The sequence below is a fragment of the Mesoplodon bidens genome (assembly GCF_964165515.1).
Source record: "Mesoplodon bidens genome assembly, chromosome: 15".
NCBI lineage: Eukaryota > Metazoa > Chordata > Mammalia > Artiodactyla > Ziphiidae > Mesoplodon > Mesoplodon bidens.
The window spans coordinates 1540521-1567521 of NC_138171.1; the positions used below are offsets into that span (position 1 = coordinate 1540521).

General features: G+C 59.4%; 2 protein-coding genes across 3 annotated transcripts; both read right to left on the minus strand.

The window, feature by feature from the left end:
* Positions 1–610: 610 nt before the first annotated feature.
* Positions 611–8151, minus strand: OGFR (opioid growth factor receptor). Of its 2 annotated transcripts, XM_081256248.1 has the most exons (8): positions 7798–8151; positions 6009–6077; positions 5313–5391; positions 4345–4423; positions 3482–3548; positions 3298–3351; positions 2689–2837; positions 611–1968 (listed from the first exon to the last, which is right to left on the minus strand). In XM_081256248.1, the coding sequence occupies exons 1-8, from the start codon at positions 8131–8133 to the stop codon at positions 936–938; spliced, it is 1866 nt and encodes a 621-aa protein (XP_081112374.1). In that variant the 5' UTR covers positions 8134–8151; the 3' UTR covers positions 611–935. The 2 variants fall into 2 exon arrangements, with proteins under 2 accessions (XP_081112374.1, XP_081112375.1); XM_081256249.1 differs by lacking the exon at positions 3298–3351 and having other exon boundaries at positions 7798–8148.
* A 2359-nt stretch (positions 8152–10510) lies between these two features.
* Positions 10511–15278, minus strand: MRGBP (MRG domain binding protein). The gene is made up of 5 exons (XM_081256495.1): positions 15077–15278; positions 14578–14699; positions 12372–12453; positions 12014–12088; positions 10511–11530 (listed from the first exon to the last, which is right to left on the minus strand). The coding sequence occupies exons 1-5, from the start codon at positions 15222–15224 to the stop codon at positions 11343–11345; spliced, it is 615 nt and encodes a 204-aa protein (XP_081112621.1). The 5' UTR covers positions 15225–15278; the 3' UTR covers positions 10511–11342.
* Between the last annotated feature and the right edge of the window lie 11723 nt (positions 15279–27001).

Genomic DNA, 27001 nt, shown 5'->3' on the forward strand with positions numbered 1-27001 from the left:
GGAGAGCATGAAAAGGGGACCCAGGTCCCGACCCCTAACTCCCTCCCCCTCCCCCACCAGGTGTGACCTCCATCACTTCCGAGTCTCCGCATCCTTGGTGTTGATGTACAAAGGAAGGGAGCAGTCCTGGCACAGGGGACAAAGCCAGGCTGCGGGGCTGCATGCCCTGCGGGGTGGGGGCTGCTGAGGGAGGGAGGCGCTCCGTTCCCACGCTGGGTCCGAGGGCCCAGGGGGTCCCTGTGTGGAGGACCGATGGGGTGAGGGGTGGCTGTGGCCACCAGGGAGGGGACAAAGGGGACAGAGGCACAGAGCGCACCACTGAGCCTGCTCCCCGAGGCTCATCACGGAACCCCACATCAGGGCGCACTGAACACTGGTGACAAAGGGACCGGCCGAGGGAGCAGCCGCCCGGCCCCAGCGGCTCTGGGGGGCTGTGGGGTCAGGGTGCCCAGGAGGCCTGCACCACTGCTGCACCCCAGGCACTCCCACGGGCAAAGTGGTGCCACAGCCAGGCCACGTGCACCCAGAGGGTGTCCAGCCAGCATCACTCATGAAACCAGCCCCTCCCCTGCCCCGGCCACCCACAGGGCCACCGTCCACACCCAAACACTCAAAGTCAAATGAGTTTATTCAGAAAAGGCCTCTGCACCAGACTAAGACAATGAGCCCCCCTCCCACCCCTCAGCCCACGAGGAGCCAGGTTACCAAGGGGGGGGGCAGCGGCGCGGAGGCCGAGAGGCGGGAAGTGAGGTCGAGGTGAGAAGGACGCTGAAGCCCTCGGCCTCCCCCAGGGCGGGACCTGCCCTTCCAGCAGCTGCAGTAGTGGCTGCAGGGACCAGCGGGGAGAGGCCCGCAGAGCTGGGCGCGGAGAACAGCTGGCGACCTGGCTCCCAGGCCTGCGACAGGGCGGGGCAGGGCCCCGGGCCTCCCCTTGCCTACGGCTCTCCGGGCTGGACAGAGGGTCCTGCCTCCGTGGGCTCTGCTCTCTCCTCCACCTCGGGTCCTGCAGTGGCTGGGCTCCTGGGGGCACCCTGCTCCGGCCCTGCCTGGCCATCCGCTTCTGCTTTGACCCCATGATCACCCTCTTCAGCCACTGGGCACCCTGAAGGGGCAGGGGGCTGGGTGGTGGCCAGCGTCACGGTGCCATCATCTGCTGCCGCCCCAGTGCCATCGCTGGCACCCTGGTCCGTCTTCCTTCGCTTCCTCACCTCATCAGCCACCTTGGTGTCCAGGGGCTGGGGGCAGGGCTGCTCGGCCTCTTCCGGGGCTTGGCTGCCCACTTCCTGGGTCTCCGCCCCGAGGCTGCCCTGGCTGAGGGCACAGCCCTCCAAGTTCAGGGCGATCTTCTCCACCTCCGAGGCGCCCGGGCCCGGCTCCCGTGGGGCCGGCTCCTCTGGGGCCCGTTCCCGCAGGTTCGCCTCCAACTTCCTCTTCTTGCTCTCCTTGGGGTTTGGAGACTCTGGCCCCTGCTCTTCGCCGGCCTCATCCCCCTGGTCCTTCTCCAAGGCTCCAGCTTCCTGGGGCTCTGTGCCGGGAGGCTGGGGACCCTTGGCCACCGGGTCCCCCTCCTCATCCCTCCCTGGCCCGCAGGTCTGCCCCTGGGCTCCGGCCTCAAGGAGGGGGTCCCCAGGGCTCTCCTCCCCGTTGGCCTGCCTTGGGCGGGCTGGCCGGGGCGAGCAGGGAGGAGAGCACGGCCTGAACTTCTGCAGCTTGTCGTGGGGCCCCCAGACGAACCTGTAGCGGGGCCGGAAGTGCTCCCAGGCAAAGTAGAGCAGCTCACGGCGCTGGTGCCGGCACCGCACAGTGAACACAAAGTAATCCAGGGCGCTCTGCCGGACGCCCGGTAGCTGCCGGCACACCAGCGTCTCCTCCAGGAAGAAGCGGGCCAGGGGGGCCTGGTAGTGCTCCAGGCCCAGCTCCCCCAGAGACTTGAGGATGCGGGTGATGCGGAGGTTGTTGTGGCTGTGCCTGGAGGGGATAACGGGCGCTGGCAGGGCTACACGGGGCTGGGCGGTGCTCAGCCAAAGCCCACCCTTCCCCCACCCCCACCCCCAGAGCCTGATGTCCACCAGCAGAGACACTCCGGCCCACAGGCCAGTCCCTGTCCCCACCTGCTCCCCCTGCAGGGCCCCAGTCCCTGTAGAAGACGGCCTGTGAGCCTGGATCATGTAGGTGAGGGATTGTGATGCATCCTCTAGAAGGGTGACTGTCCCCTTGGTCCCATGGAATACCCACTCCCACCTCAGCTGGAAGAGGACCAGGTGGGGACCCTCCAGAGGCGGGGGCCTCAGTTACCCATGGGCAAGGGTGGCTGTACCATCAGCAGAGTCATGCTCTGTGCCTCCCCCAAGCCCAGCGTTTCCCAAGGCAGGAGAGGGGAGTGTGCTTGCCACTCCCAGCGGGTGCAAGGCTCAGGGACGCTGTGAAGGTGATGGAGCCCCCCTGACAACCTGACCCATGCCCACGTGGGCAGGAGGGCACAGCCAAGAAGCTTGTGGACTCGCGTGGCTTTCTTTAGTTCTCACACTCCTGTCAGGTGGGGTCCACCCCCGCTCTGCAAGCAAGGAGGGTGCCCAGAGCCTCAGGCACCGGCCCCGCAGGCGTCCTCCCCAGAGGGGCTCCTCCCCAACCTGAGACCGGCCGTGCGGACCCCCGAGCTGCTGGGCCCGGGGTGAGAGGCATCCTCACCAGTTGAGGTTCTGGAAGCGCTTCTGGTAGTTCTGCGCTCGGCACACCCGGCCCGTGTCTCGGTCCTTGAGCTGGATGCCGAAGAAGCCCAGCATGAGCTCGTAGGCCTGGACCAACCGCTTCCTGACCTCCGTGGAGCTTTTAAACGCCTGGAAAACGCCCCCCGAGAGCAGCAGGGAGCTCAGGGTGGTGCCAATGCAGTTGTGGGGCTGCACGCCGCCCTCGGTCCCCGACTCATCCCGGGGCTTCGGCTCAGACCCTTAGGGTGAAGTGCCAGGCTGCAGGAGCCCAGGGATGCTCTCTTCACTCTGAGCTGTCGCAAGGTCTCTCTGAGGCCTGAGGCGCTGCTGTAGCCCCAAGAGGAACTCCCTGACCTGAAAGGGGACCTAAGGGACTCCAGGGCTGGACACGGGGCAGCAAGCACCCACCCTGTCTCCTCGGTGCACCTGCTTGGCCTCTCTCGCGGGCTCCTTGGCTCCTGGAGCCCCCTCCCGACCATCCAGGGCATCCCCAATCCAGCCCAAACCAGGGCTGACCAAGGCAGAGCCTGGTCACTCTGACCCTGCTCGTGGCCCCTGCCCTGGACCCCTGGATGTGAGCAATCCTCACCGTTGGATTTCTCTGGAAGCCTGCAAGGAGCACTAGGGGCAGAGGCGAGGACCACTTGGGAGGGAAGAGAATTACACGGCTGGCGGGGAGGGGCTCCTCTAGCTCCTGTACCCCCAGCAGCTCCTGAAGGGGCACGTGAACCCCTGTGGCCAGCCAGGCCCCTCCCCTGGCCTTTAGAGCTCACCTCGACCTCTTGGAGCGTGAGGGGCTTGGCGTGACAGTTTACTCCTGGCTCCCGCAGGGGAAACAGCCTGTGAAGGAAGAGATGGCACAGGCCCCGTCAGTGGCAGACGCGGGCCACCAGCCACTTGGCACGTGCTGGCTGGGTAGCCCGGGGCGGGTCTCCGCTTGCCTCTGGGGGCTGGCTGGACCACACGTGGCACAGGTTCTCACCAGTCAGTAAAACCAAGGGGCAAGGGTGGGAGAGCTCCAGGGAGAGTGCCCAGGATGAGGGCCCAGGACAGACCCACCTGCAGAAGTCCCAGCCCGCCCACTCAGCAGCAAGGGCACCTGCCAGCCGCCCCCGGGGAAGCCCTCCATTCCTTTTCATTTGCACATTCTTCTGTTCCTCCCATCATTAATGCTGTGGGATTATTCCCCGGGAAACCCTGTGCCCCGGGTTGGCCCCCTGCAAGCTGTCCTTAAAGGACACCGCGTTTGTGGGGCAGCATCCGGGGGCACCTCAAGGCACCGTTAGAACCCGCCCCCGCGGCAGAGGGGCTCTGCGGACAGGCTCGGGACAGGCTCATGGGGCCTCCAGCCAGCTGGTGTGCTGCTCTTCCTGTCCCCCAAGACCGGTGTCAGTTCCCAGTGGCAGAGGCTGTTTACAGCTGGAGAACCCAGAAGAGCCCAGACTGCAGGACCGGGTCTCCCCTTAGCTGGCCCCGCCCTCAGTGCCGGGCACTGGGCACTGAGGGCAGTCAGTGCACCTGCTCAGTAAGCGCTGTGCCTGGGAGAGGCGGAGCCAGGCTCCAGCCTGGGTGGGGGGCCTCAAGCCCCTCCTCTGGAGCCCCGCCCCACAACCTCGGCCCCGCCCCGCCCACTCACCACTGGATGTAGGAGTGATTGTCCTCCAGGAGGTCGTACTCTTCCTTCCAGTTCTGAAGAATGTCCTCAATGAAACAGCCTGGGAGCCCCACGGGGACAAGTCAGCCAGGGCTCCCGAAAGCCCCTTCCCCCACTGCCCTCTGCTCCTTTCGTGAGGACCTCGGGGCCTGGCAGCTTCAGGCTGTGCACATCTCGTGTGATTTTAACCCCACTTTGGCCGACTGCCACTCTGCCACCTGGAAAGCGGACCCTTATTGCTGATGGAGGGCAGACCTGAGTGGGCAGGCCCCATCCGGGACGGACAAGCGCTCCCAGACCCGCACCTGTCTTTGCAGCAGGGGGGCCTCGCCACACCCCACAAAGCACAGGCTGCCGGCCAGAATTCTGCCCTCAAAGAGAACCTGCAGCCAAGCCCCACCGTGCAGCCTGGCCTCCCGCAGGGCAGCCCGTTTCTGCAAAGGGCCAGGAGGGTAACAGTTGAGGCTGTGCGGCCACTGGCCTGTGCCGTGGCAGGAAAGCAGCCACAGACAACGCGTAAGTGCGAAAGCGTGGGTGGGTTCCAAGGAAGCCTCCCTATGGACACTGAAATCTGAATCTCATATGATTTTCACATGTCACAACATGTTATTATATCTTAAATCTTCCCCAACCATTTAAAAACGTGAAGACTGTTCTTTCCTGTGTTTACACATGCTGCTTTCCCACTATAGATGCAGAGTCGGGTGGTCGGACAGAGACGGTGCGGCCTGCAAAGCCACCAGCACTCCTTGCCTGGCCCTTCCAAGTGTGTTGGCCAGTGGATCCAGGCCAAGGGTTGGGGACCTGGCAGCCCCTCAGCAGCTTCCAGGGGGCCCCATGGGGCTATCTGAAAGCCACGTGTCCAAAGCAGGTCCCAGTAGACCAGACAGGCAGAGCGGGGAAGGGAGCCCCCCGAGGCCGGAGCTACCAGCAGCCGAGCAGGTACACACCATTAGGCAGGAAGCGGATCTCGTTTTTGTAGAAACGCAGGTTGGGCTTGTCACCGTCGCCATCTCCTTCCGCCAAATCCTGAGGAGCAAGAGACAGGTGCCAGTCAGGACATCGCCAAAACAGGCTGCCTCCAAGGGCCCCTCACGCTAAAGCGTTCCTGGGATGGGGGGGAGGGGGCGGGTGTCTGCTCTTGGCCCGTGAACCCCCAGACATCCTGGAGGCTGGTGAAGACCCCGAGTGCCAAGCCTGGGCCCTCCACCCTGAAGGTGAGGACGAGCCTCCACACTTGGGGGGCAGCAGCCACCTCTGACCACCAGCAACGACCTTCCCCTCACCAACGTGGGGCAGGGCTGGGAGGTCCCCTTCGTCTGCACCCCAAAGACAGCCCAGGGATTGCCTGAGACTCTTGGGTGCAGAGAGCTGGGGCTGAAGTAAAGGAGGCTGTGAGATGGGCTAGCGGTGCCGGGCCTCCCGTGGATGAGCTGCCAGCTGGCGCCGTCACGTGTATTAAAGGTCAGGGCACCGAGGTGGGAGTTAGGGCGCCGTGCTGCCACCCCATGATTAGGGGAAGGAGCAGCAGGCCCAGCTGGGGTGTCCGGCAGGACATGGGACATTGTCCAGCTGGCCTTCTCCGGGAGGAGGATTTGGTCCTGGGCGGGCTACAGGGGGCAGGGGCGCTGCAGGCAGTTACCTACCGGGTAGTGGTGCCGGTACCTGCGTGTGTCCCGCGCTGCTCGCCAGTTTCGGGACCCTGTCACCTTGAGCTGGGAAGAGAGGAGACTGGATGAGACCCCCCCCCAAGGAGACCCTCCCCACTCCTCAAGGCAGCCAGCAAGCAGGACCCACCCCACGGAGCCCCCATCCTGGTGACGGCAGCAAGGACCTGGGCTAGCTGTCAGCAAAATCAGAGGGGGTCGGAGTAGCTGGAGTGAGGCTGGCGCCCTGCTGCTCGCTCCAGCCCTCAGGAACCCCAGGCCAATGTGCATTCTTGGGGTGGAGCCCCCCTAACTCTAGCTTCACTTCCTCCTCCTATGTTTGCTGGCTACCCTGCTTGGATCACACCCCAGGACCTTGCCCTGGGAACCCTGCCTTTCTCAGCACTTCCTCCTTGCACTGTGCTCTAAGTTGTCACCTAAGGGCTGTGTCCCTAAAGGCAGTGGCCTTGCCAGGAGGGGCCCCAGATGCTTCCCATGGTGCGCTTCTTAGCCAGATGCCAGTTTGGCCAATGGATAGCGGATGAAACTGAAACTCAGCAGAATCTGGCCCCGCCCCTCCATCAGTTTCCATTTGTCTGCCCATGGAGCTATGGTGGTGACAGCGTCCTCTCACCTACGCTGCGCCATGCTCAGTGGGCATCTGCCTGGGGAAAGAGCCAGATTCCTGCCCTGTGACTCCTGTGACCTGTGACCCTGACCACTGCCCAGCCTACCTCCCTGAAACACTAGAGAAGTGCCGAGGCCGCCGGCCTTCCATCCAGGCCCAGGAGCCCCTTGGGGTCCCTCTTGCTGACTGACCACCCCAAGACACAGAGAAAAACCTGAAAACCAGAGCTCTCATCTGCTACAGGGAGAATCCATCCCCGACACCACACAGGCTGGAATTCAAGACTCCCTAGACAGGGTGCCAGGACGCCCTCATCCCAAAGTGAGGGGGACACATGGTGACAGCTACCACTTGGGTCCTTCCCTCTAACCCGGAACCCCAGCTGCACCCACTCCGGGAATGTGACACCCGGCGAGTGCTAGCAAGTAACCGCTGGTAATGATGAGTAACCATGGTTATGACAAGTAACCGGTGGGCACCGCCGGCCACCCTGGCGCAGGCACGCCATACACATGTAGCCTCCAAGGCCACCTCCAAGACGACGCGAGGTCAGCCCCAGCCAGAGTGGGTGGGTGCTGCGCCCAGCGAGGATCAGTGGGGGTGGGGCAGGCTGGGGGCTCTGGGGCCTGAGGGAAGCTGGAGTCCTGGACAGTGGGGCAGGGTGAGGTGCCCCCGGAGGGGCGCCAGGGTGGAGGAGGGAGCTCCAGGAGGCCGAGGGGAGCAGTGGAGGTGGCCAGCACTGAGGGCTGGGGCCTCTTTAGAGGACAGAGCCAGGGCCTGAGGCTGGGGTAGGACAGAAAGGAGTCCAGGATGTGCGGGGCCACCCCCTTGAGGAGGTGTCCTCACGCAGATCTGGTCCTGGGGACACGGGTCTGACGGTGGCCCTGGATTCCCTGCAAGGTGCCCTGGTGCGGGGGCGGGGGAGGGGTCGGGCGGATCTCAGGGTGTCCTGGGGATCACGATGGGGGAGGAGGAGGACAGGGCCGGGAAGAGGGCGACCGCTGGAGATGGGGAGCCGGGCCCCAAGCCGGGTCTCCGGGAGGGGCCTCCACACTCGGCCCCGGGGTCGGGGGGGAACAATTTTCCAGGAGCCGGGCCTTGTCCCCTCTTCCAACGCGGCCTCCCCAGGGGCGCCGGGTCCCCAGCGCGCGGGGGCGGCACCTGGAACGCGCTGGGCCGCGCGTCCGCCTCGGCCTCCACGTCCCCCGGAGCGCCGGCCTCGCCATCCTCGTCGGCCCCGGCCCTCGGGCCCTCGTCGTCCTCCTCCTCGTCCTCCTCCCAGGTCGAGTCGCAGTCCGGGTCCTCCATACTCCGGCGGCGGCGGGACCCGCTCCGGCGGAAGCGAAAGTGATAGAGGGAGGAAGCGCGGGGGCGTGCCGGGGGCGTGCCGGGGGCGTGCCGGGGGCGGGCCCGGGGCTGCCGACTCCGTCCGCCCCGCCCGGAGGAGGCCCAGCCCCAGGAGGCCCCCTGAAGGATGTCTCCCTGGAGGAGGCCCATCACCCCGAGAAAGCTCCTCCGGAGGATGCTCGCCCCCTTCCCCCGTGAGGTTGCCCCCCACCCATGCCCACCTTGGTGATTTCTCCCTGGAGAGGCCCCCTGGAGGATCCTCCCAGAATATCCCTTTCCCCTGGGAAAATGTCCCCCCCACAGATGTTTCCCTGGAGGATGCTTGCCTCCCCAACCCACCAACCTGAAAAGTCTCTTTTCCACTGTCCGGGAATGTTTCCCTACACCCTGAGATCCCCACCCTGGAGATCTTTTTCTTGGAGGATGCTTACCTCCTAGAAGTCCAGAACCATCCCCTGGAAGAAGCCCCGCCCCCATATCCTCAGAAGAATGTAGCCCAAGATGCCCTCTCCTCTGAGGATGTTCCCAGAGGGTCCCTGTCCCCCAGAGCACCCCCCAGAATGTCCCTTCCCCTCCAGAACATTCCCCCCGGAGGATACCTCTCTCCACCATCGTGCCCCCTCAGGATGACCTGAGGCAGGATGTCCCCCGAAGGGTGGCCCCCCTGGAGGTTGTCCACAGCAGATGTCCCCCACCCTGTACGAATGTGTGGAGGATGTCCCCCCGCAAGGAGGACACCCCCTGGAAGTTGTCCCCCAGGTGTCGACTGGGGCAGATTTCCTCTGGGGACTGAACTGCTTTGAAGCCCCCTCAGCTGGTCGGTAGAACCCATCTTCCTGGGCAGTAGGGCAGAGATCCCTGTGTCCCCTCCAAAAGTTCACAACTGGGCAGTGTGCTTCTTCAAGGCCAGCGGGAAAGTCTCTCTCCAGTAGAGAGTCCCACGGTGCAGTGTCCTCGTGGGCCTGCCCTCCTGTCCCCTTTGCTGTGTTATAATGGTTATAAGAAAGCACAGGGGCTGCCTGCTCTTACAAGGGGGCACCGGGCAAAGACCCAAACACCTGGAGGCAGGAATGACCGGGGATCACCCTTGGGGCTGTTCAACACAGACTGAGGCCCAGCGCAGCCCCCGGGGATGCTGACCTCGCCCAGCCCTACAAGTCAGCTACGAGGCCTCAGGGGATGTGGCAGCCGTCAAGCTGGGCAGCTGGGGACGAGCCAGAGCTGAACAGAACCGCCCATCTTGGCCGTGGGTACAGCTAAAGACCTTTTTTGGTGCTGGCGCCAATTCCTTGAAGGCTCACCAACCTGTTACCTCTCTGGGTACTGTCCTGCCTGGACGACTTTCTAAAAGGACAGTGGTGACTCAGCCAAAGGTATGGAGCTCTGGGCGTTTCTGCAAATCGTCTGCCACCGATGGCCTGGGCAGGTGTCCCGAGGAGCAGGTGATAGAAGAGCCGCCGGGCATCGGGTGGGGCTGGCCCACCGCAGGCCGCGGCCACGGGCCTGGCCTTCTCCTTAGCTGACTTGCAGCTGGCCTCAGAGCCCCTGGCTGTGACTTCCAGCCTCTGACGGAGGCACTGATGGGTGCTGGGGTGCCCTCCAGGGTCGGGCAGCTCTGAGAGCACATGGGTGGGCAGGCTCCCCCCCTCTGCCCCAGAGGACAGACAAGCATGCAGCGGAGACAGGGCCGTGGCCCCAGCCTGCGGCGCTCAGAGCACCGCCTTCCCACGGCTGCCCGCTGCCACACACGAGGCTTGTTCTCAGATGCTGCCCAGCTTCCGCTTTACAAGTGCCAGTCACACCCAACTGCACCTGGGCTCCGTCTAGATTCCCCTCCCCGTGGCAGGAGGTTACGGCCGAGGCTGTGATCTTCTGCTGGGGACTTACCCCACGGGGGCCCCCCATGCAGCAGGTCTGACCGTGGGGTGCAAGCTTCTGCCCCAGCTGCCCACACAGGGCAGTCGGGCTGGAAGGCCAGGGCTGCTCAGGGTCGGCAGACCCGACCCAAGACACTCAACCTGACACAAGACACTGCCGGACAACATCGGCCCTGCCGGGGAAGCAGGTGCCGGCCCCCGACCCCGCGCCAGGTGACCTCAGCTCGTGGAGCTCCTGGCCTGGCCTCGTGGGCTCAGCCTGTTCTGACCTCCTGCTCCTGATGCTGGGGGACGGGTGGCATTCAAGGTCCTCGTGGTTGGTCAAGAGGAGGGCGAGCGCCTTCGACGTCCCTCGGGAGGCCCTGCTGTGCCTCTCGACAAGCTCAGCCTGAGTTCTCACCTTCAAGTTCGTTTGTTCTTGGGAAGGAGGCACCAGCTCCAGCTGGTTTGCTCTCTTGACATTTTGCATTTGAAGGGTTGCTTACATGCAACAAAGTAGCCACTCAGGAACCTGTTGTTACTACGTTGTATATTCATTGTATCAAGTGACCCAGTACCTCAAAGTTAGCTGCAGCTATAATTGAAAAAATACAACTTCCTATTGTAGGAGAAGTTAACTTACTTTGGTATCAAAATCACACAACTCCAGGTTGCTTTTTTGTGTTTTAATGTCCCTCAGTCAAACACAAGTGTACCTCGGTCAGCCCGGGGCCCAGGCTGCGGCGGGTCAGCCCACGTCCTGCCTCCCTCCACATGCTCATTTGGTCTGTTTGCGAGTTACTTGAGAATACAAAAATAACCGCTACAAATTCTCTGTATCGGCATATAAAAACTGAGCAAAAAGTATCTCAGTAGTCTGTTACCTTAAAACAAAACATCTCAGAAAAAATACAACACAGGTTTAACTTCTGCAGTATTTTTTTTCATATAAAACACTAGTAAAATAGGCTTCTTAAAAATTAAATAGTGAAATACCAACCAAATTATATACATCGTTACAGTACAAGTGAATGAGGCAAAATACCCAGTTCTCAGTCTCTCGGGTGGTGGAGGGGCCGGCGCCTACGGCCTGACGCTCTCCTGAGGCCGCAGTCAGTTGAGAGCGGTAGACAGATGGACAGATGGACAGATGGGAAGACCGCGGCTCCTCAGAGCACAGAGGGGGTCGGTGTGTTATTGCTGGCTGTGCCCCGTTCTCTGCCCACGCAGCCTGGTTCACAGGCCCGTGCCAACGCTTAGCCACAGGCGCAGCTCAGCTGTCGTCACGAAGCCACAAGTGTCCGCAGTGGACGTGGCCTGGGCTCACACCTCTCGGGTCTCAGCATCTGAATGGGTCCCGTTCTGGTCGTCAGGGGCCATCTGAGCCCAGGCGATCTGAGTGGCACCGCGGGAGCCTCTGGCACCTGAGGGCAAGGCAGCAGGCCCAGTGGCCTTTGACCCGCCGACTGCCTGGTGACCATGGTGCCCACCTGCTGTGAGCGTCTACGTCCGGCGCCGCTTGGCCGCACTGGGGCTGGAGGGGTTGCTGTTGGCGGTCAGGACTTTGTCGGTGACCCGGCTGCGCTTCCGCTTGTCCGGCCCCTCTTTGGACCCCAAGTCTGAGTTGCTCTTGTCTTTGTCTTTGCTGGACTTTTCTGTTGCTTTCCCCAAGCTTCCTGAAGATGAAAAAACTGGGAGACAAAATCATTTGGCTGAAAACAGAATATCCAAAATTTTATTTCATCTTCCTGTTCAGTTTAAGAAATCTACACCTACATACATGACATTGACCCCAAAAGGCTCCTCCCGAACTGGGGGTGCCCATGTGGCCTGCCCCTTGGGGGAGCGAGACCCAGCCGTGCCCGCCTTTGCTCCTTGGGGTTCACCCTGCACTGAGACGGCCGCCACCCGTTCCACTTCAGTCGGACACCCTCCTGCACCCCATGACCACTGACCAGGCCCGGGGCCAGGCTGCCCCGTGCCCCGCTCCCTGCCCCGTGCTGGCCCCGTGCGTGATCTCCCAGCGTGGGAGGCTCTGCCTGAGCAGACGGAAGCGGCCTTCTCAGCTGCTGAGCCAGACGCCAGGCCCTGGCTGCCCGCGACGGGGAGGCCTGGCCAGGCTGGGGTGCTGTGCCCCTGGGGCCCCGGGAGGGCCGGGCGAGCTCCACACTTACCATCATCGGCCACACTATGGGGGTCCACGTCTTCCTTCATTTCCTCGTTCGTATCCTCCTCAATGACCACTTTTCCTGGGGGGAGATGGCCGACGGTGACCTAGAGCCCAGGGCGGTGGGCGCCGCAGCCCCACCCGACCTGCAGCGGCTCAGGCCAGGGGCTCCTCCTGACTCGGGAGGCGTGTATGTCCTTCAGGAAGTCCTCCCCCTGTCCCGGGGGCCCCCAGACCTCCCCCTCCAAAAGGGCCCAGCATCACCCTGCCAGTGACGCTCACTCCCCGAGGCTCGTGACCTTCACCCTGACACCACCCCCCTCGGCCTTTCCTAGTTCCCAAATCTGCTCTCACCCGAGTCTTACCTTCTCGGACTTCTTGAATGATTTCTTCCGGAAGGACGAAGTTCCTCTCTGAATTTGGGAATGGAAGAATCTCAGACTCGTGCTGATGGCAAACAGGGCATTTTGGGTTTTTTTAAGAAACAAAGAAGAAAACGTGATTTTAAAAGACACATTTAAAAGAAAATGTGACTAAAGATGTGTAAGAGACAACTCAGGAGCGACCAACGAACACACGTGACCGTCCTGGAGACTGCAGTGGGCAGGCGCGGGGCTGAGACCCTTCTTCCTTCTCTTGTGCAGTCTACAGCAGCTGGCTTGTCACAGGGACCCAGACCAGGCAAAACTACAGCGCGAGCCACAGGCAGGCATCACGATGGGAATAAGGGTTTGGTGTCACCTGAGATGATGCCGGGGCAGCTCCGCCGCTGGCACACCTCCGGGGGCAGAGTCAGGCAGTGCTGTCTGCCGGCCTGGCCCGGCTGCGTGGGCTCCCCCTCCAGGAGAGCACCTTCAGAGCCCGCGACAGCCGTGAGGAAAGGCCGTGGTGCCTGGGTCCCGTCTCCGGGGGGAAGGAGCCAGGGAGGCAGGGAGAGCCACCCCCGTGGAAACCAGGTAAGCAAAACAAAATGGAGGGAGGTCACACACATGCCAGAGGAACAGAGACCTCGAAAACATGGACCACGGGACGAAGAGAAAGGTGAGCTGGTGGGAAGCGTCTCTAGGTTGGGAGGGGGTTCAGGAGACAGGGCCTCCAGTCCCCAATTTGGGAGCTGTGCTGACAAGCCAGGTGGTCAGCATGTAAATGGTGACCAACATCCGGGAGCTTCGCAAACCCCGAGGGCTCCTGGTCACCTTGTGGGGTGCGGTCCACAGACTCATATTTACAAGGCCCCAGGTGACCGGGGCATCAGCTCCATAGCGGTGCTGGGGTCTAAGGAAGCGAGGGGGTGAAGGGCCACCTGTCCTGGGCTGAGACCCCTGGGTGGCTCCCCACAGTGTCACGTGGGCCCTGTGCTGGGCGTCACAGCCACAGGACCTTGGAGCCAGTGCCTGTGCCTGAGAGCCAACTGTTTCTCCTACCGCACCAGAGCCCCCCAGGACAGGGGCCCTGCCACACTCATCTCTGTGTCTAGCTCCTGGCCCCCAGCCTGGAGTCGGGGTGCAGGAAGTTCCTGGGGGTCAGGTGACCCCCAACATGACAAGTATGGGAGCCCTGTCAAGCCTCTGAACACAGGAATTCTTGGGGAGCGGGGCCCCAGCTCATGGGCACAGCCCCTCTGCAGGGCCTGCTTTAGTTTAGCGGCTTGTCCTCGAGTTTCCAGGGTACTGACTGTGGGCCAGGAGGTCAGTTCCAGGGCCCAGCTGGCAGTTCCCCTTTCTATGCGAGGATGACGAGGCGCAAACGACTTGCCCAAGACCAACAGGGAGCGAGTGGCAGCACGGTTTATGGACACAAGAAGGCCCGGGCTTTGCTCTCCACCTCACAGATGTGCAGCGGGTCTCAGCTGGGGGTCTGGGGCAGCCCCAAGTCCCGAGGACAGGCAGAGCCTTGCTTAACCCCAGCATGGTCTCCCACCCTCCTGGTCACCGGACATCCCCACTCCCAGTCATCCTCCAGACACCCCGGCCTCCTCTGCGTCCCCTGACGCACCAACGCCTGCTGCCACAGGGCCTTGATGCCTGCCATTCCTCTGCCGGGAATGCCCACCTGTCTCTTCTGCCGTCCTGGTTACCTAGTTAACCTTTGCCCCCTCAGACACGGCCAGCTGGGGGTTCCATGAGGCCTGGGGCCCTGCCTGCCTGGTTCTCACAGAAACCACCATATTCATCTTAATATGACTCAGACCCGGTCACCTCCCTGCCTAGAGCACTCGGAGACTTTCCACAAGACTGACAATGGCCTAAGAGCCCCCTCCCACGAGCTTCAGCTCCCTAGTTATCTCCTGGCAAGATCTTAACCGACCACCCCCCAACCCCCCACCTAAGGTAGGTTCCATGCAATAACTAGCTACCGTCATTAGGCTTGTGTTTTTCGTAAAACTACTCAGAGCTATCTTGTTCAACAACTCGTCCCCTGTGGGACATCCCAGACATCAAGGTCCCTGAGGCCAGGGCCCGGCAAGGACCCAGGGAGGAGGCATGGAGTGGGCTCCCTGCCACCAGCTCTGTCTGGGGGAGGGAGGGGCTCTGGCCCTGGGATGACTGGGGAGGGTGGGGTCCTGCTCACCAGTGCCTGCATGTCATACATGGTGCTCAGGTGGTCCCAGATGACCTTGGATGGGACCTGCCGTCCGATGTTCTGGCTGAACTTGTCTCGGATACAGATCATGTGGAAGTGCCGGTTCACACCTGCAGAAGGAAGGGGTCAGCTTGTGGGGAGGGGCGGGCCAGCAGGTAGGGTGGAGAAGAGAGGTGGGGGGCAAGGGGGCGAGAGGGGCAGTGGTTGGAGGGGGTGGGGGTTAGAGGAGCAGGGGTGGGGGGGAGGGGGGAGAGGAAAGGGCAGGGGTCGGCGGGGAAGGAGTAAAGAGGGGCCGGGGTGGCTGGGCGCAGGAGCGGGGGCTGCGGGGTGCAGGAGAGGGCAGGGGTGGGGTGCGCAAGTGGGGGCAGGGTAGGCGGGGGTGCAGGCACAGGAGGCCCCGCCCCATCCACCCCGCGCGCGCCCCCGGCCGTTGCCCGCCGCCCCGCCCCCACGCGGGTGCGCGGCCTCGGCGCGGCGCTCCGCTCACCGACGGGCTTGTGGCCCAGCATGGCGTGGAAGAGGCACACCTCCACCTCGGGGCTCCACACCACCGTCTCCTCGGCAGGGCTGGTGGCCGCTTCCCCCGGCCCCTTGTCGCCCGCTGCGCCGCCGCCGCCCACCTCAGCCTCCCCCATGGCCCGGCCGCCCAGCGACGAGCCCCCGGCGGGAGCTGGCGCGGCCACGGGCTGCGCGCAGGCGCACTCCACGGGGCGGGCGCGCGCTCGGTGGGTTCGCTCTCGGGCTCGCGCGCGGCGCCTGCGCAGGCGTAGCTGAGGGCTGGGTCGCGGCGCCCCCTGGCGGCCCGGTCCCGCGGCGCAGCGCTGTCAGAGTGCGGATCACTGGGAGTGCGTTTGGGGAGAGGGAAGGAAACGCCCTAAATTAGGTTGTGGCGATATCTGCACAGCTCAGGGTAAACCCCGCTGAACTGTACGCTTTAAATGGCGGAATTTCAAGTTACACCTCAGTAAAGCAGATAAGAAGAAAAGCAACAGGCAACCTACAATGCCTGCGAGTGTGGGCTCCAAGAACTTCCATTGCCCCTGGCCTGAGCGCTGCAGAGGGGCTCCTGCGCACCGGGGCAGGGGCGTCCGGGCCTATCGTCCCCGACCCGGGCCTCTAGAGTGGTCGGCAGCTGAGCCCTGGGGGTTAACCCTGGCCGCGGAGGGGCGAGGCCTGGGCCTGGGCGGAGTCTGGTCCGAGGGCGGGGCCAAGCGGGGCGCCGGCCTGGGGGCAGTCCCGTGACGAGCTCAAAGCAACACCCAATCAAGGCCGCCTGCTCCGCCCCGCCCCATCCCCGCCCACCTCGGGCTTCTTCCCGCCCCCTCCCCACCAGGTCACGTCCACCGCGGTGCCCGGGGACAGTACTCTAGGCGAGGAGCGCTCTTCGTCTCCCGCTGAGTGTAGACTCTCCGTCAGGCTTCCGGGTCCCCTTCCGGCTCTGTGTGAGCCGGCGAGGCGCTGAACCTCTCCAGGCCGCAGTGCCCTCCTCCGTGCAATGGGAGCGACGACGGCGCCTTCACCGGGGGTGCTGATGGGGCTGGTTTCTGCTTGGGGACCCGGGCACACGCTCGGGCTTCTTAGCAAATATTTGGAGCCACTCCGGCCAGCCTCACCCCCTGGGACAGCCCGGGGACTCAGAGCCTGAGTCTTGGCTTCCCATCCGTGAAGGGCGCTGCTGGCGATGCCGGTCCCCACAAAGTGGGGAGACGTGGCCCATAGAGGACTCCACAATGGCCCAGGGCCACCAGCCGTCCTGGGAGCCACGATGTGGCTGGACGTTGTGATTCCAGCTGGGCCTGTGCTCCTCTCCTCTCTCTGACGCACAGGTGGGGCTCCCCTCAGGGGGTTGCTGCGAGGTGGGAATGAAGCAGGGTCCAAAGCCACTTAACACGGGCTCTGTCACACAGGAAGTGCTAACAGACAGTTGGCCCTCACCATTTATCTCCCTACTGTTCCGGGACATGTCGTGGTACCAGCTCCTCCACCAGGTTCGCCCTCTGCTCATCCCCTACCCCATCCCTGCCTTCTTCAATCTGGAGAGCCTCCTCCCCCAGGAACCGCCCCCCACCCCCACCCCCCACCCCACCGACTGCCTTGGCTGGTTTGTGGCCCTCTCCTCTCTCTTCGGCCCTGCCTGGAGTCAGCTGTGCCTGATTATTTTCCCTGCTGCTCTGGAGGTTCTGGGGGCCGGGCTGTGTCTTGGTCCTCTGTGGTGGCCACTGCACCTGAACCGTGTTTGGCCAGCTGCTATGGTCCACAGACACCTGGTTCCTTTCGTTCTAGGCAGATCCTGGAATGTGTCCCTGGCAATCAGACTCGATGCAGAAAGACAGGTTGGATGATTTGGGCAAAAGGAAACCATCTTCTCCACATCTTTCTTACTCAAAGCCTCCCAGTTACTACCTGTTTATCTGCTCCACCAACTCTACCTGTGGGTTCTCTGCCCGCCTCCGTGCCCAGCGTCAGGATGGAGCTGAATGACGTGCTCAGCTGCCAGGACTCTGCCTGATCCCAGTGATTTGGCTTATTTCCCTGTGTCGCACAGATGTGAGCACAGGTGGAGCTAGACTTAGGCAGGGTTAAGGAATCAGGAGCACTGTGCCTGTGCCTTCAGCCTCTGGGTTTTGGTGAATCAAGCATCAGGCTTCAGAGCGATTGACTGCACTGGTGATCCAGCGTGGGTGACTGGGCCATCTGGGAGTTATTTAGAATGAGCAGCCTCAAAATAAGATGTGGAAAAGAAGTTTTAAAAAGTGAAATGCAGCTGGATAGATGTGTGTGGGCCCAGTGTGTATCCTTCTGGGATGATCATGAGAGTCTGGGCTGAAGGAAGCCCCTTAGCCCACGAGTGGAAAGCTGCTGGGGAGAAATTCCTCTGTTATGGGCAGTTTCTTCCCACCTGGTTACGAAGGCAAGGGGTGGGTGTTGTCTAGGGATGAAACATGGCTGGGAAAGAGGCGGTCACTCAGGTGTCATTAGCAGCTGATTGTTGAGTGCTTCCTGCATGCTTGATATGGGGGTGTGGGTAGGGACTGGGCATGGTGACTGCTCTGCTGGGAGCCTATAGTCTGAGGATCACACTGAAGAAGATGTAAGATCTTATGTGAAGGAGTGGAAGAGAAGGGAGCTTCCCTGGGGATGAGGACAGCCCCGGGTGGCAGGACTTCAGAGAGAGGCCACAGGTGCAACCAGGAACCTGACTCTTAGCCCCACACCCCTGATCTCAGTGCACAGGGGTCCCTGGACCCTGGCATGGCTCAGACACCAGCCCTGGACACACTCTGGGTGCTCAGAGCCCTGGACACGCACTGCAGGGGCCGGCTAAGACCAAGGGCTTCCCCTGGACATTCTGGGCAACTAGACCTTCAGGGCCCTGGCAGGGGTGGGGGATGGGTAGCTCCTCCCCCAGTAAAGAAGACATTGGATCAAACTACCAATGTTATTTTTCACAGAACTAGAACAAATAATTTAAAAATTTGTATGGAAACACAAAGACCCTGAATAGCCAAAAACAGTCTTGAGAAAGAAGAACAGATCTGGAGGAACCACCCTCCCTGACTTCAGGCTCTACTATGAAACTACAGTCATCAAAACAGTATGGCACTGGCACAAAAACAGACACATGGGTCAGTGTGGACAGAAAGCCCAGAAATAAACCCACACACTTGTGGTCAATTATCTACAACAAAGGAGGTAAGAATATACAATGGAGAAAAGACAGTCTCTTCAATAAGTGGTGCTGGGGAAATGGACAGCTACATGTAAGAGAATGCATTTATAAAATATTCTCACACCATATACAAAAACATAAACTCAAAATGGATTAAAGACCTAAATGTAGGACCAGAAACCATAGAACTCCTAGAGGAAGACATAGGCAGAACACTTTTTTACATAAATCATAGCAATATTTTTTTAATCTGTCTCCTAAAGGAAAGGAAATAAAGGCAAAACTAAATAAATGGGACTTATTAAACTTAAAAGTTTTGCACAGCAAAGGAACCCATCGACAAAACAAAAAGACAATCTACTGAATGGGAGAAAATATTTGCAAATGATATGACTGATAGGAGTTGATATCCAACATATATGAACAGCTCATACAACTCAACATCAAAGAAACAAACAACTAGATTAAAAAATGGGCAGAAGAACTGAATAGACATTTTTCCAAAGAGAAAAATGCAGATGGCCAACAGGCACATGAAAAGATGCTCAACATTGCTAATCGTCTGGGAAATGCAAATCAAAGCCACAATGAGGGGGGCTTCCCTGGTGGCGCAGTGGTTGAGGGTCCGCCTGCCGATGCAGGGGACACGGGTTCGTGCCCTGGTCCAGGAGCGGCTGGGCCCGTGAACCATGGCCGCTGGGCCTGCACGTCCGGAGCCTGTGCTCCGCAACGGGAGAGGCCACAACAGTGAGAGGCCCGTGTACCGCAAAAAACAAACAAACAAACAGAAAACAAAACTGAAAATAGAACTACCATATGATCCAGCAATCCCACTCCTGGGTATATATCTGAAAAACAGAAACAAAAACACTAATTCAAAAAGGTACGTGCACCCCAGTGTTCATAGCAGCATTATTTACAATTGCCAAGATATGGAAGCAACCTGTGTCCATCAACAGATGAATGCATAAAGAAGATGTGGTGTACACACACACACACACACACACACACACACACAGGAATACTACTCAGCTACAAAAAAGAATGAAATTTTGCTATTTGCAGCAACATGGATGGACCTGGAGGGTATTCTGGTAAGTGAGATAAGTCAGACAGAGAAAGACAAATACTGTATGTTATCACTTACACGTGGAATCTAAAAAATTAAACAAACTAGTGAATATAACAAAAAAGAAGCCGACTCAGATATAGAGAACTAACTAGTGGTTACAAGTGGGGAGAGGTAAGGAGGAGGGGCAATATAGGGGCAGGGAATTAAGAGGTACGAACTATTAGATATAAAATAAACTACAAGAATATATTGTACAACCCGGGGAATATAGCAATATTTTATAAAAACTATAAATGGAGTATAAACTTTAAAAATTGTGAATCACTATATTGTACACCTATAACATGTAATATTGTACATCAACTATACTTCAATAAAAAATAAATAAGTTAAAGAAAATGATGTTGAGTTCCCTCTCCATCCAACAGTGTATTCCACCTGCACAGAGCAAGTAGGGTCACGTGACAAGCGTCATGCCAAAGTCCCTGCGCCTGTGCGTGTGAGGGTCTGTGTGGCTTCACTGCCCTTCCCGTGTAAGATGAGGGAGGGTGGGTAGGCACACCCTGGGGGCTACACACGGGCTGAGGGAGGGTGTGCTGGGAGAGGCTGGTGGCGAGAGGGGAAGTCGACACGAGGTACGTGGGGGAGGTGTGTGTGAGTGTGTGCGTATGTGTGGTGAGGAGGAAGCCTAAGGGCGCCAAGTCCTGGGAGAGAAATATCAATAGAAGCCACAGATAATGTATAAAGAACAAAGAGTGCTTTGTATTAAAAAACAAACTTTGAAAAGAAATCAGCCTACCATCTATCTACCTTTCCATCTATTTATCTACCCATCTATCCATCTATTGTTTATCTATCCATCATCTATCTTTTCTACCTTTCCATCTATCTACCTGTCTATCCATCTATCTACCTACCTTTCCATCTATTTATCTGTCTGTGTATCCATCTATCTGTCATCTATCTATGTATCTATCCATCTATTTTCTATCTATCTATGCATCTATCCATCTATCCATCTATTTTCTATCTATGTATCTATGTATCTATCATCTATCTATCTATCTATCATCTACCTATCTAGGTATCTATCATGGGAGGTCAGAGACAAATAATAGCGGCTCCTGGAGGGGGGAGGTGCTGAGCAGATGGGGCAGGGGTACGGAGAGACCCTTTCCCGTGTGTCCTTTTGTACACGGGGCTTTTTGAACCACATGAAGTGAGTTGCCCATTCAAAAAATTAAATGAAAAAAATCTAACCTGCAACATACTATTTGCAATCATTAACAAATGATAAATTTAATTACTTTTTATGAGGTATGATTGACGTATAACATTCTATTAGGTTTCAGGTGTACAGCATAATGATTTGATATTTGTATGCACTGTGAAATTGTCTACTTATTGAGAAAAGATGGCATATTCTTGTCCAGAAAAGAAGAGGGCTGTGAAGAACCAGCGGGCGGGTGCCGGGCTGAGGGAGAGCAGAACCCCAGGGCTCCACACTGAGATGCAGGCTCAGCAGAAACCTGGGCTCTGCCCTGAGCTCAGGTCGTGAATTAACCACTCACCACCCACAGCCCCGCCTGTGCACGTGCCACGAGGCTTGTACGTAAGCAACCTCACCACGGTCCCACAGTCAAGGACAGGGCCAGGAACTGACCTCCAGAAGCCACCCAGCTGTGACCCCCCTCCCTCCCAGCCCACCAGGCCTGCTCTGCTCTGGTCCCCATGTGCTTTCACCTGGGCTCCCTCTTGCAAGCCACCCTCCAGCCCCCTGGGGCCACAGATACCTCCCCTACCTTTGCCTGTCTCCCTCCTGCCCAGACTTCAGCTCTCAGGTCCAAGGTCGCCGCCCCAGGGGCCTCTCCTGACTCCCAGACAAGAGGGGCTCCTCTGCGGCTGTCTGGTGCCCACGCGGAGACCTGGGAGGGTACGCTAATGGGGGTGGAAGAGCTGGGCGCTGGCCGGGGCTCCTTCTTGCCCACGGCCATCCTCGGGCCTCGTCCCAACGTCCGGACCCGGAAGACGGCTCTGTCACCTAGGTGCCCGGGGCTGAGGGGCCTGGAAGGTGAGGGACCAGCCTCAGCTTGCAGCCCCACATCACACCTCTAGGGGGAGTTTCCCACCCACTGTTTGGACCCAACCAGGGCTCCTGTCTCAGAAAACTGCAGGCAGGAGCCTAGTGAAGGCATTTTCTGTTCCCTGGGACCAGGCCCACCCCAAGGGTGCCAGTTAGGGTGTTGTGGTTTTTTTTTTTAATTTTATTTATTTATTTGGTTGTGTTGGGTCTTTGTTGCTGGGTGCGGGCTTTTCTAGTTGCAGCAAGCGGGGGCTACTCTTCGTTGCGGTGCGCAGGCTTCTCATTGGGGTGGCTTCTCTTGTTGTGGGGCACGGGCTCTAGGCACACAGGCTTCAGTAGTTGTGGCATGCGGGCTTCAGTAGTTGTGGCGCCGGGCTCTAGAGCGCAGGCTTAGCTGCTCTGCGGCATGTGGGATCTTCCCGGACCAGGGCTCGAACCCGTGTCCCCTGCATTGGCAGGAGGATTCTTAACCACTGTGCCACCAGGGAAGCCCGTTAGGGTGTTTTGAAGAAGAAGTCCAGTTCTTCAGGCCGGGCGCACGAGGAAGCGCTGTGATGACCGCAGGGACATTTGTCCACCTGCTGGGGGAGGCTCTGTGCTCAGCCCCTGCCCTCGTACTGTTACCATTCCCACCGTGTCACCCAGGGGGCCCCGGGGAGGTGGGGAGCCCCGGGGGGAAGGCTCAGCTGCTGGTCACTCCTGACGCGTGGGGTGCTCAGGTTCCTTTTGGGGGGGGCCAGATTTCACATGTAAAAATAGAGGATGCTCAGTTAAATTTGAATTTCAGATAAACAATGAATAATTTTGCAGTATAAGTATGCCCCAAATATTGCATGGGATAGACTTATATCCAAAATTATCCACTGTTTATTTAAAGATCAAAGTTAACTGGGCGTCCTGTATTTTACCTGTGACTCCTCACGGCTTTTGACAGAATTACCTTCCGGTCAGCAGCTTGATTTGTCTTGAAACGTGAGGGCCGCCAGGTCCACGGTGTTCCGTCCGGCTCCCGCTGAAGCGAGCTGCAGAGAGAGGGACAGGGCGGCCCCGTCACCGCAGGGGCTCGTTAGGACGTGTAGAGGGGCTGAGGGCTGCGGGGCGCCGGTGCTACAAGGGCAGAGGCCCCCCGGGAGGGGTGCGCAGCCTCCTGCCTTGACGGAGGGGTTCTCTGTGCGTTTGTGTGATGGAAAGCCGCGTGGAATCCTGCTGCGTGTGGACCTCAAGTCCCTGAGCCTGGGGAAGGAGGGAGGGAGGGAGTTCCGATAGACCTGGGCTGCTCTGCCGGCCTGTTGCCGGCGGCCTCGGCATCACCTGGGAGTTGTCAGTGGTGCAGCGTCTCCCCACACGTGCGCACATGCACGCAGCTCCCCTCCAGGGGCCTCGGGGGGACCGAGGTGGGAGATGCTGCCTGACCACCTCCCACACTCCCCTCCAGTGGCCTCGAAGGCGGTGGGGGCCGGGCTGAGCTGCTTTTTATCGTTTTTTTATTTTCCAGTCTCTTGGGGGCGGTGACCTGTCGTTTCCTGCCAGTCCTGGGAAGTGTGGCCGTCCAAGCCCTGGGTCACAGCCCTTTGTCATCAGAGCGAGGCCCTGCTGGAAGGTCTTTGTTCAGCTGGCAAGTGGCAGCTGTGGGAGCCAGTGGCCTCACCTGTGAAAGCAGGGACTGAGCCGACGGGAAATGAGTGGAGGGTCTCCCGGGCAGTGGCGGTCCTGATCTCCTTTGTGGTGGGGACACTGAGGCAGGCTGGGTAAGTGGTCCCCTGTACAAGGTGGGGGGCCAGGCTGACTGCTCTGCTCGTGTGGCCCCGGAGCACCAAGCCCCACCCTCTCACCTCCCCTGAGGCTGGGCTGCCACAGGACAGCACTCATGTTGCTCTTCCCTTCCCCCCTCCTCCTGTGGCCCCAGGGAGCCTGGGGACCCCTTTGCAGCGGTGCCCTTCCGGTGGAGGGGACCACCTCTGAGGGCTTTGGAGGTGGTTCGAGGTGTGGGGAAGGGGCCCTGCCACACGCAGGAGGGTTGTGACCGTGCACAATGGACCTTGTTCTCAGCTTCTCCATGTGGTGTGGCCTCACCTCCGGGGTGGGGCGGGGAGCAAGGAGCAGACCCTTGATCTCCAGAGGCTGGCCTCTTACTGATGTCAGCTCTGAAGACCCCTGTCCCCAAGGTGACTCAGCCAACTCCTGCTTCCCCCAAGCCCCATTCTGTTTTTCTTAATGAGGCTTTTATGCAGCCAGCTGATGGCGAGTCATGCATCATTTTCCACTGTTATTCTCATCTCCTTGGCTCTCCTGGAGCCCTGGGACAATTAGGACTTCAGAGACACCGCGGGACGACGATATGACGGTCGTGAGATGCGTGGAGCCTGTGCCTGGGTGACCAATCATCTCAGCTCTCAAGGCAGTTTCAGCGGGACGAGCCAGGCGGAATGCGTTTAAAAAGATAGACTCTTTCCCCATTAATTCAGCTGCCAAAGGCCAGCTCTGCTTTCTTGAGCAGAAGCAAGAAAAGGAAATGATTCTTTGGGTCAACGTGGAGAATGGCTAACACTGTCTTTGTAAAAGGAGCGATTCTTTTCACAGGCGAGAGAAATCATCCTGAATTAAAATCCCTTCCGCCTCACACTTTCTGAAGTCGGGGTCCACAGCATCTGGGCCTCGGCGTGGTTTCTGTCCACTCTGAGGAGGGAAGGCGTGGGCTTTGAAGGTCGTCAGTATGGGCCTCAGGTGGGTACAAACTGCAGCTCAAATACGGACACAACACAGGGGGACAAAGAAGTGACCACTGGGCTCACAGTTGCCCAGCAGGACTGAAGCAAAAGGGTCCCTCCTCGTGTCGTCTCAGAACCTGGAAACAAGGAGAAAAGCCAGGAGCTTAGAGAGAAACAGGCATGATCCCTAGAGACTCAGAGCCAGAGTGACGCCGGCTGCCTCGGACCAGCAACGCTCACGAGGAGAGTGATGTTGGGCCAGAGTCGGGCCAGCCCGCGCCTTCTTCAAGCATGAGGACGAGGTGCTGCCAGGCTCGGGGCCTCCCTGGCACGACGGCACTGGGAAGGAGGTGGGTTCACAAGGCAGACGTGACCCCCGAAGGGAGGTCGGGCGCAGGTGCCGGGGGGAAGCAGCAGCACAGGTTCATTCCCTCCCTGGGCCCAGCACAGCCCTGGGCTCCTGGAAAACAACGTCTCTGTCTCCATAACACTTAAGTGCCATTAATCAGCATTACCTGGTTAGCAGCACTATCGACCAGGGAGGAAGCCTTGACCGTGTCACGGAGCGGAAGGTGAAGGTCTCCGATCAGATGTGTAAAGGGACATAGTGACCAGCGGGGAAGGAGAGTTCACACCACAAGGTTGGGGCGGGTGGAGCGGATGGCTAAGAACCAGGTTTCACTGTGTTCTTGAAAGTTACAAAGGCGTCCTCTCCAAGACGGAGAGTAACACCCTCACCTAGGGAAATTGGGGGTGGGAGGGGAGTCAGCAAGGAGCATAAATGCCCCGAGTCTACCATCTTTCAGAGCGAGCGTATGTTGAAAAGTCAAGAAATAAAGATGCCAGCAGATTGAAGGTTCTCATGCTCACCCCGTGTCTTATAGCTCGGGCTGCTGTAACAGAGACCGCACACTTGCAGGGCTTATCCACAACAGACGTTTATTTCTCTCGGCCCTGGAGGCTGGAGGCCTGAGATCAGGGAGCCGGCACCGTCGGGTCCTGGTGAGGCCTCTTCCCAGCTACAGACGAAGGTCTTCTCCCTGTGTCCTCACGCGGCGAGGGAGCTCTCTGGGGTCCCGTTTACAAGGGCACTAATCCCATTGTGGGGGCTACACCCTCATGACCTCATCACCCACCTCCTAAGGCATCGCTTTGGGAATTAGGGTTTCAACACTAGAATTTGGGGGGACACTAACGCTCAGACCATAGGACCCTGGAAGAACTAGGAGGAAACCCTGCAATAGACGCCCCTGGGGCATGGGGTGTGTGTGTGTGACAGGAGGAACCTGAGAAGGGCCTGGCCCACCAGCATCCCAGGCTGCGGTGAGCATGCTCAGAATGGAGCCTGACACACAGCCATGTGCCACTGGGAGAGGCTGTGTCACCTTTTGAGCCTCCGCTCCGTCCCCGCTGTGCTGTCCAAACTGTCTCGCACCAACTCTCTTTTTACGTCTATTAAAAAAAAAAAAAATCCACCAAGGCAATGATCTTAGATGGTCCAGAAGAGGATCCATAGAGACAGAGGGGTTGAAAAGCAAACTCGGGCAGATGTAGCGAGTGACCTGGTGCGTCTGGAGGTGGGGGAGGGGTGGAACAAGATGCTCTTGTATTAGTCATGCAACTTGAGCTTGAAATTATTTCAAGTTAAAAAATTTTTAAATATATAGAGATGGAGAGGAAAAAAGATACGTGAAGGAAACCTACCGCAACAGGGAGTTTTGTTTTGAAAAATAGCATTGTATAATTTCATACATGATCGATTCCCAAATCCTGGCCTTTCTAGGTACTCCAGAGCAAGGCTTTCTGGTTAAAATAATTCCCCAAACCTGCTTTGTAAAATGAAATCATTTCCATTTCATGTTAAGTCCACAGATGGAGGTGGTCAGTGTGAGATGGTGGTGGGGAAGGCAGAGCGGAAGTGAAAAGGGCTTTCAGGGCTGACCCCTCAAAAGGATCTCATGGGGTCACCAGGGGTCTCCCGTGGGCATTGGGGTATCTCTGACAGGACCACTTGGATCAGTTATAGCCCCAAAGATGGGGTGGGGGGCCTGCTGGGGTAGGGGTCACTCTGGAATCCTGGGAACTCATGTAGAGACAGGTCCTGGTTTCAGCATTGGTTGGAGGAAACGCAGTCATGAAGACCCACCCGCCCCTTGGTTTTACATAGGAGGGGAAGGACCCCCGAGACTTGGCCTGGGTGCAGCTGAGGACCCCCATGGCTCCTGGCGGTACCAGAACCCACCGTGTGATGCTGGGCTCCTGTCCCCCCCAGGAGCCATCACGGTCCTGGCCGTGAGTGTGGTCTGTCCTGGGACAGAGCGTCTGGCGAGAGCTGTCCTGAAACAGTCACACGTTATCTGGCTCACTGGGAGTCCTGGCTGTGACTCTTGCCCGCCTCTGGGCGCTCGGCTCCCACCAGCACCTGCCAGGGCAGCTCTTGCCCAGGACGGGCTTGCGCATCCGAGGAGGCCCGACGCAGGATGGCCCCAGCGGGCAGGTTTTGACCATAAGTTCGCAAAGACGGCAGTCGTGGCTTTGAAAATCCTCAGCATGAGAGCTCACACCTGGCCTCGGCTGGAGGGCCTTCCTTCCTTCCTGAGTGTTCTCCCTCGTTTCTGTGTTGGGGGGTCTGGAGTAGTGAGCAGCAGAAGGGACCCTGGCTGGCTCGCAGAGCTGACAGGGGATGGGGGCGCTGGGGCAGCTGGGGTCCCCTGCTCTCCAACTCTGCTCCTCCAGTCCAGGCCCACGTGCTGGGAAGGGGTGTGTTGCACTGACTGTCACCAGCTGGATAGGCCTCAGGGGGTGGAAAGGCAGCCCTCGAGGAAGCCTGAAGGACTGCTAGGAAGGGACATGGCTGCTGGACCCCACTGCCCCCCGTG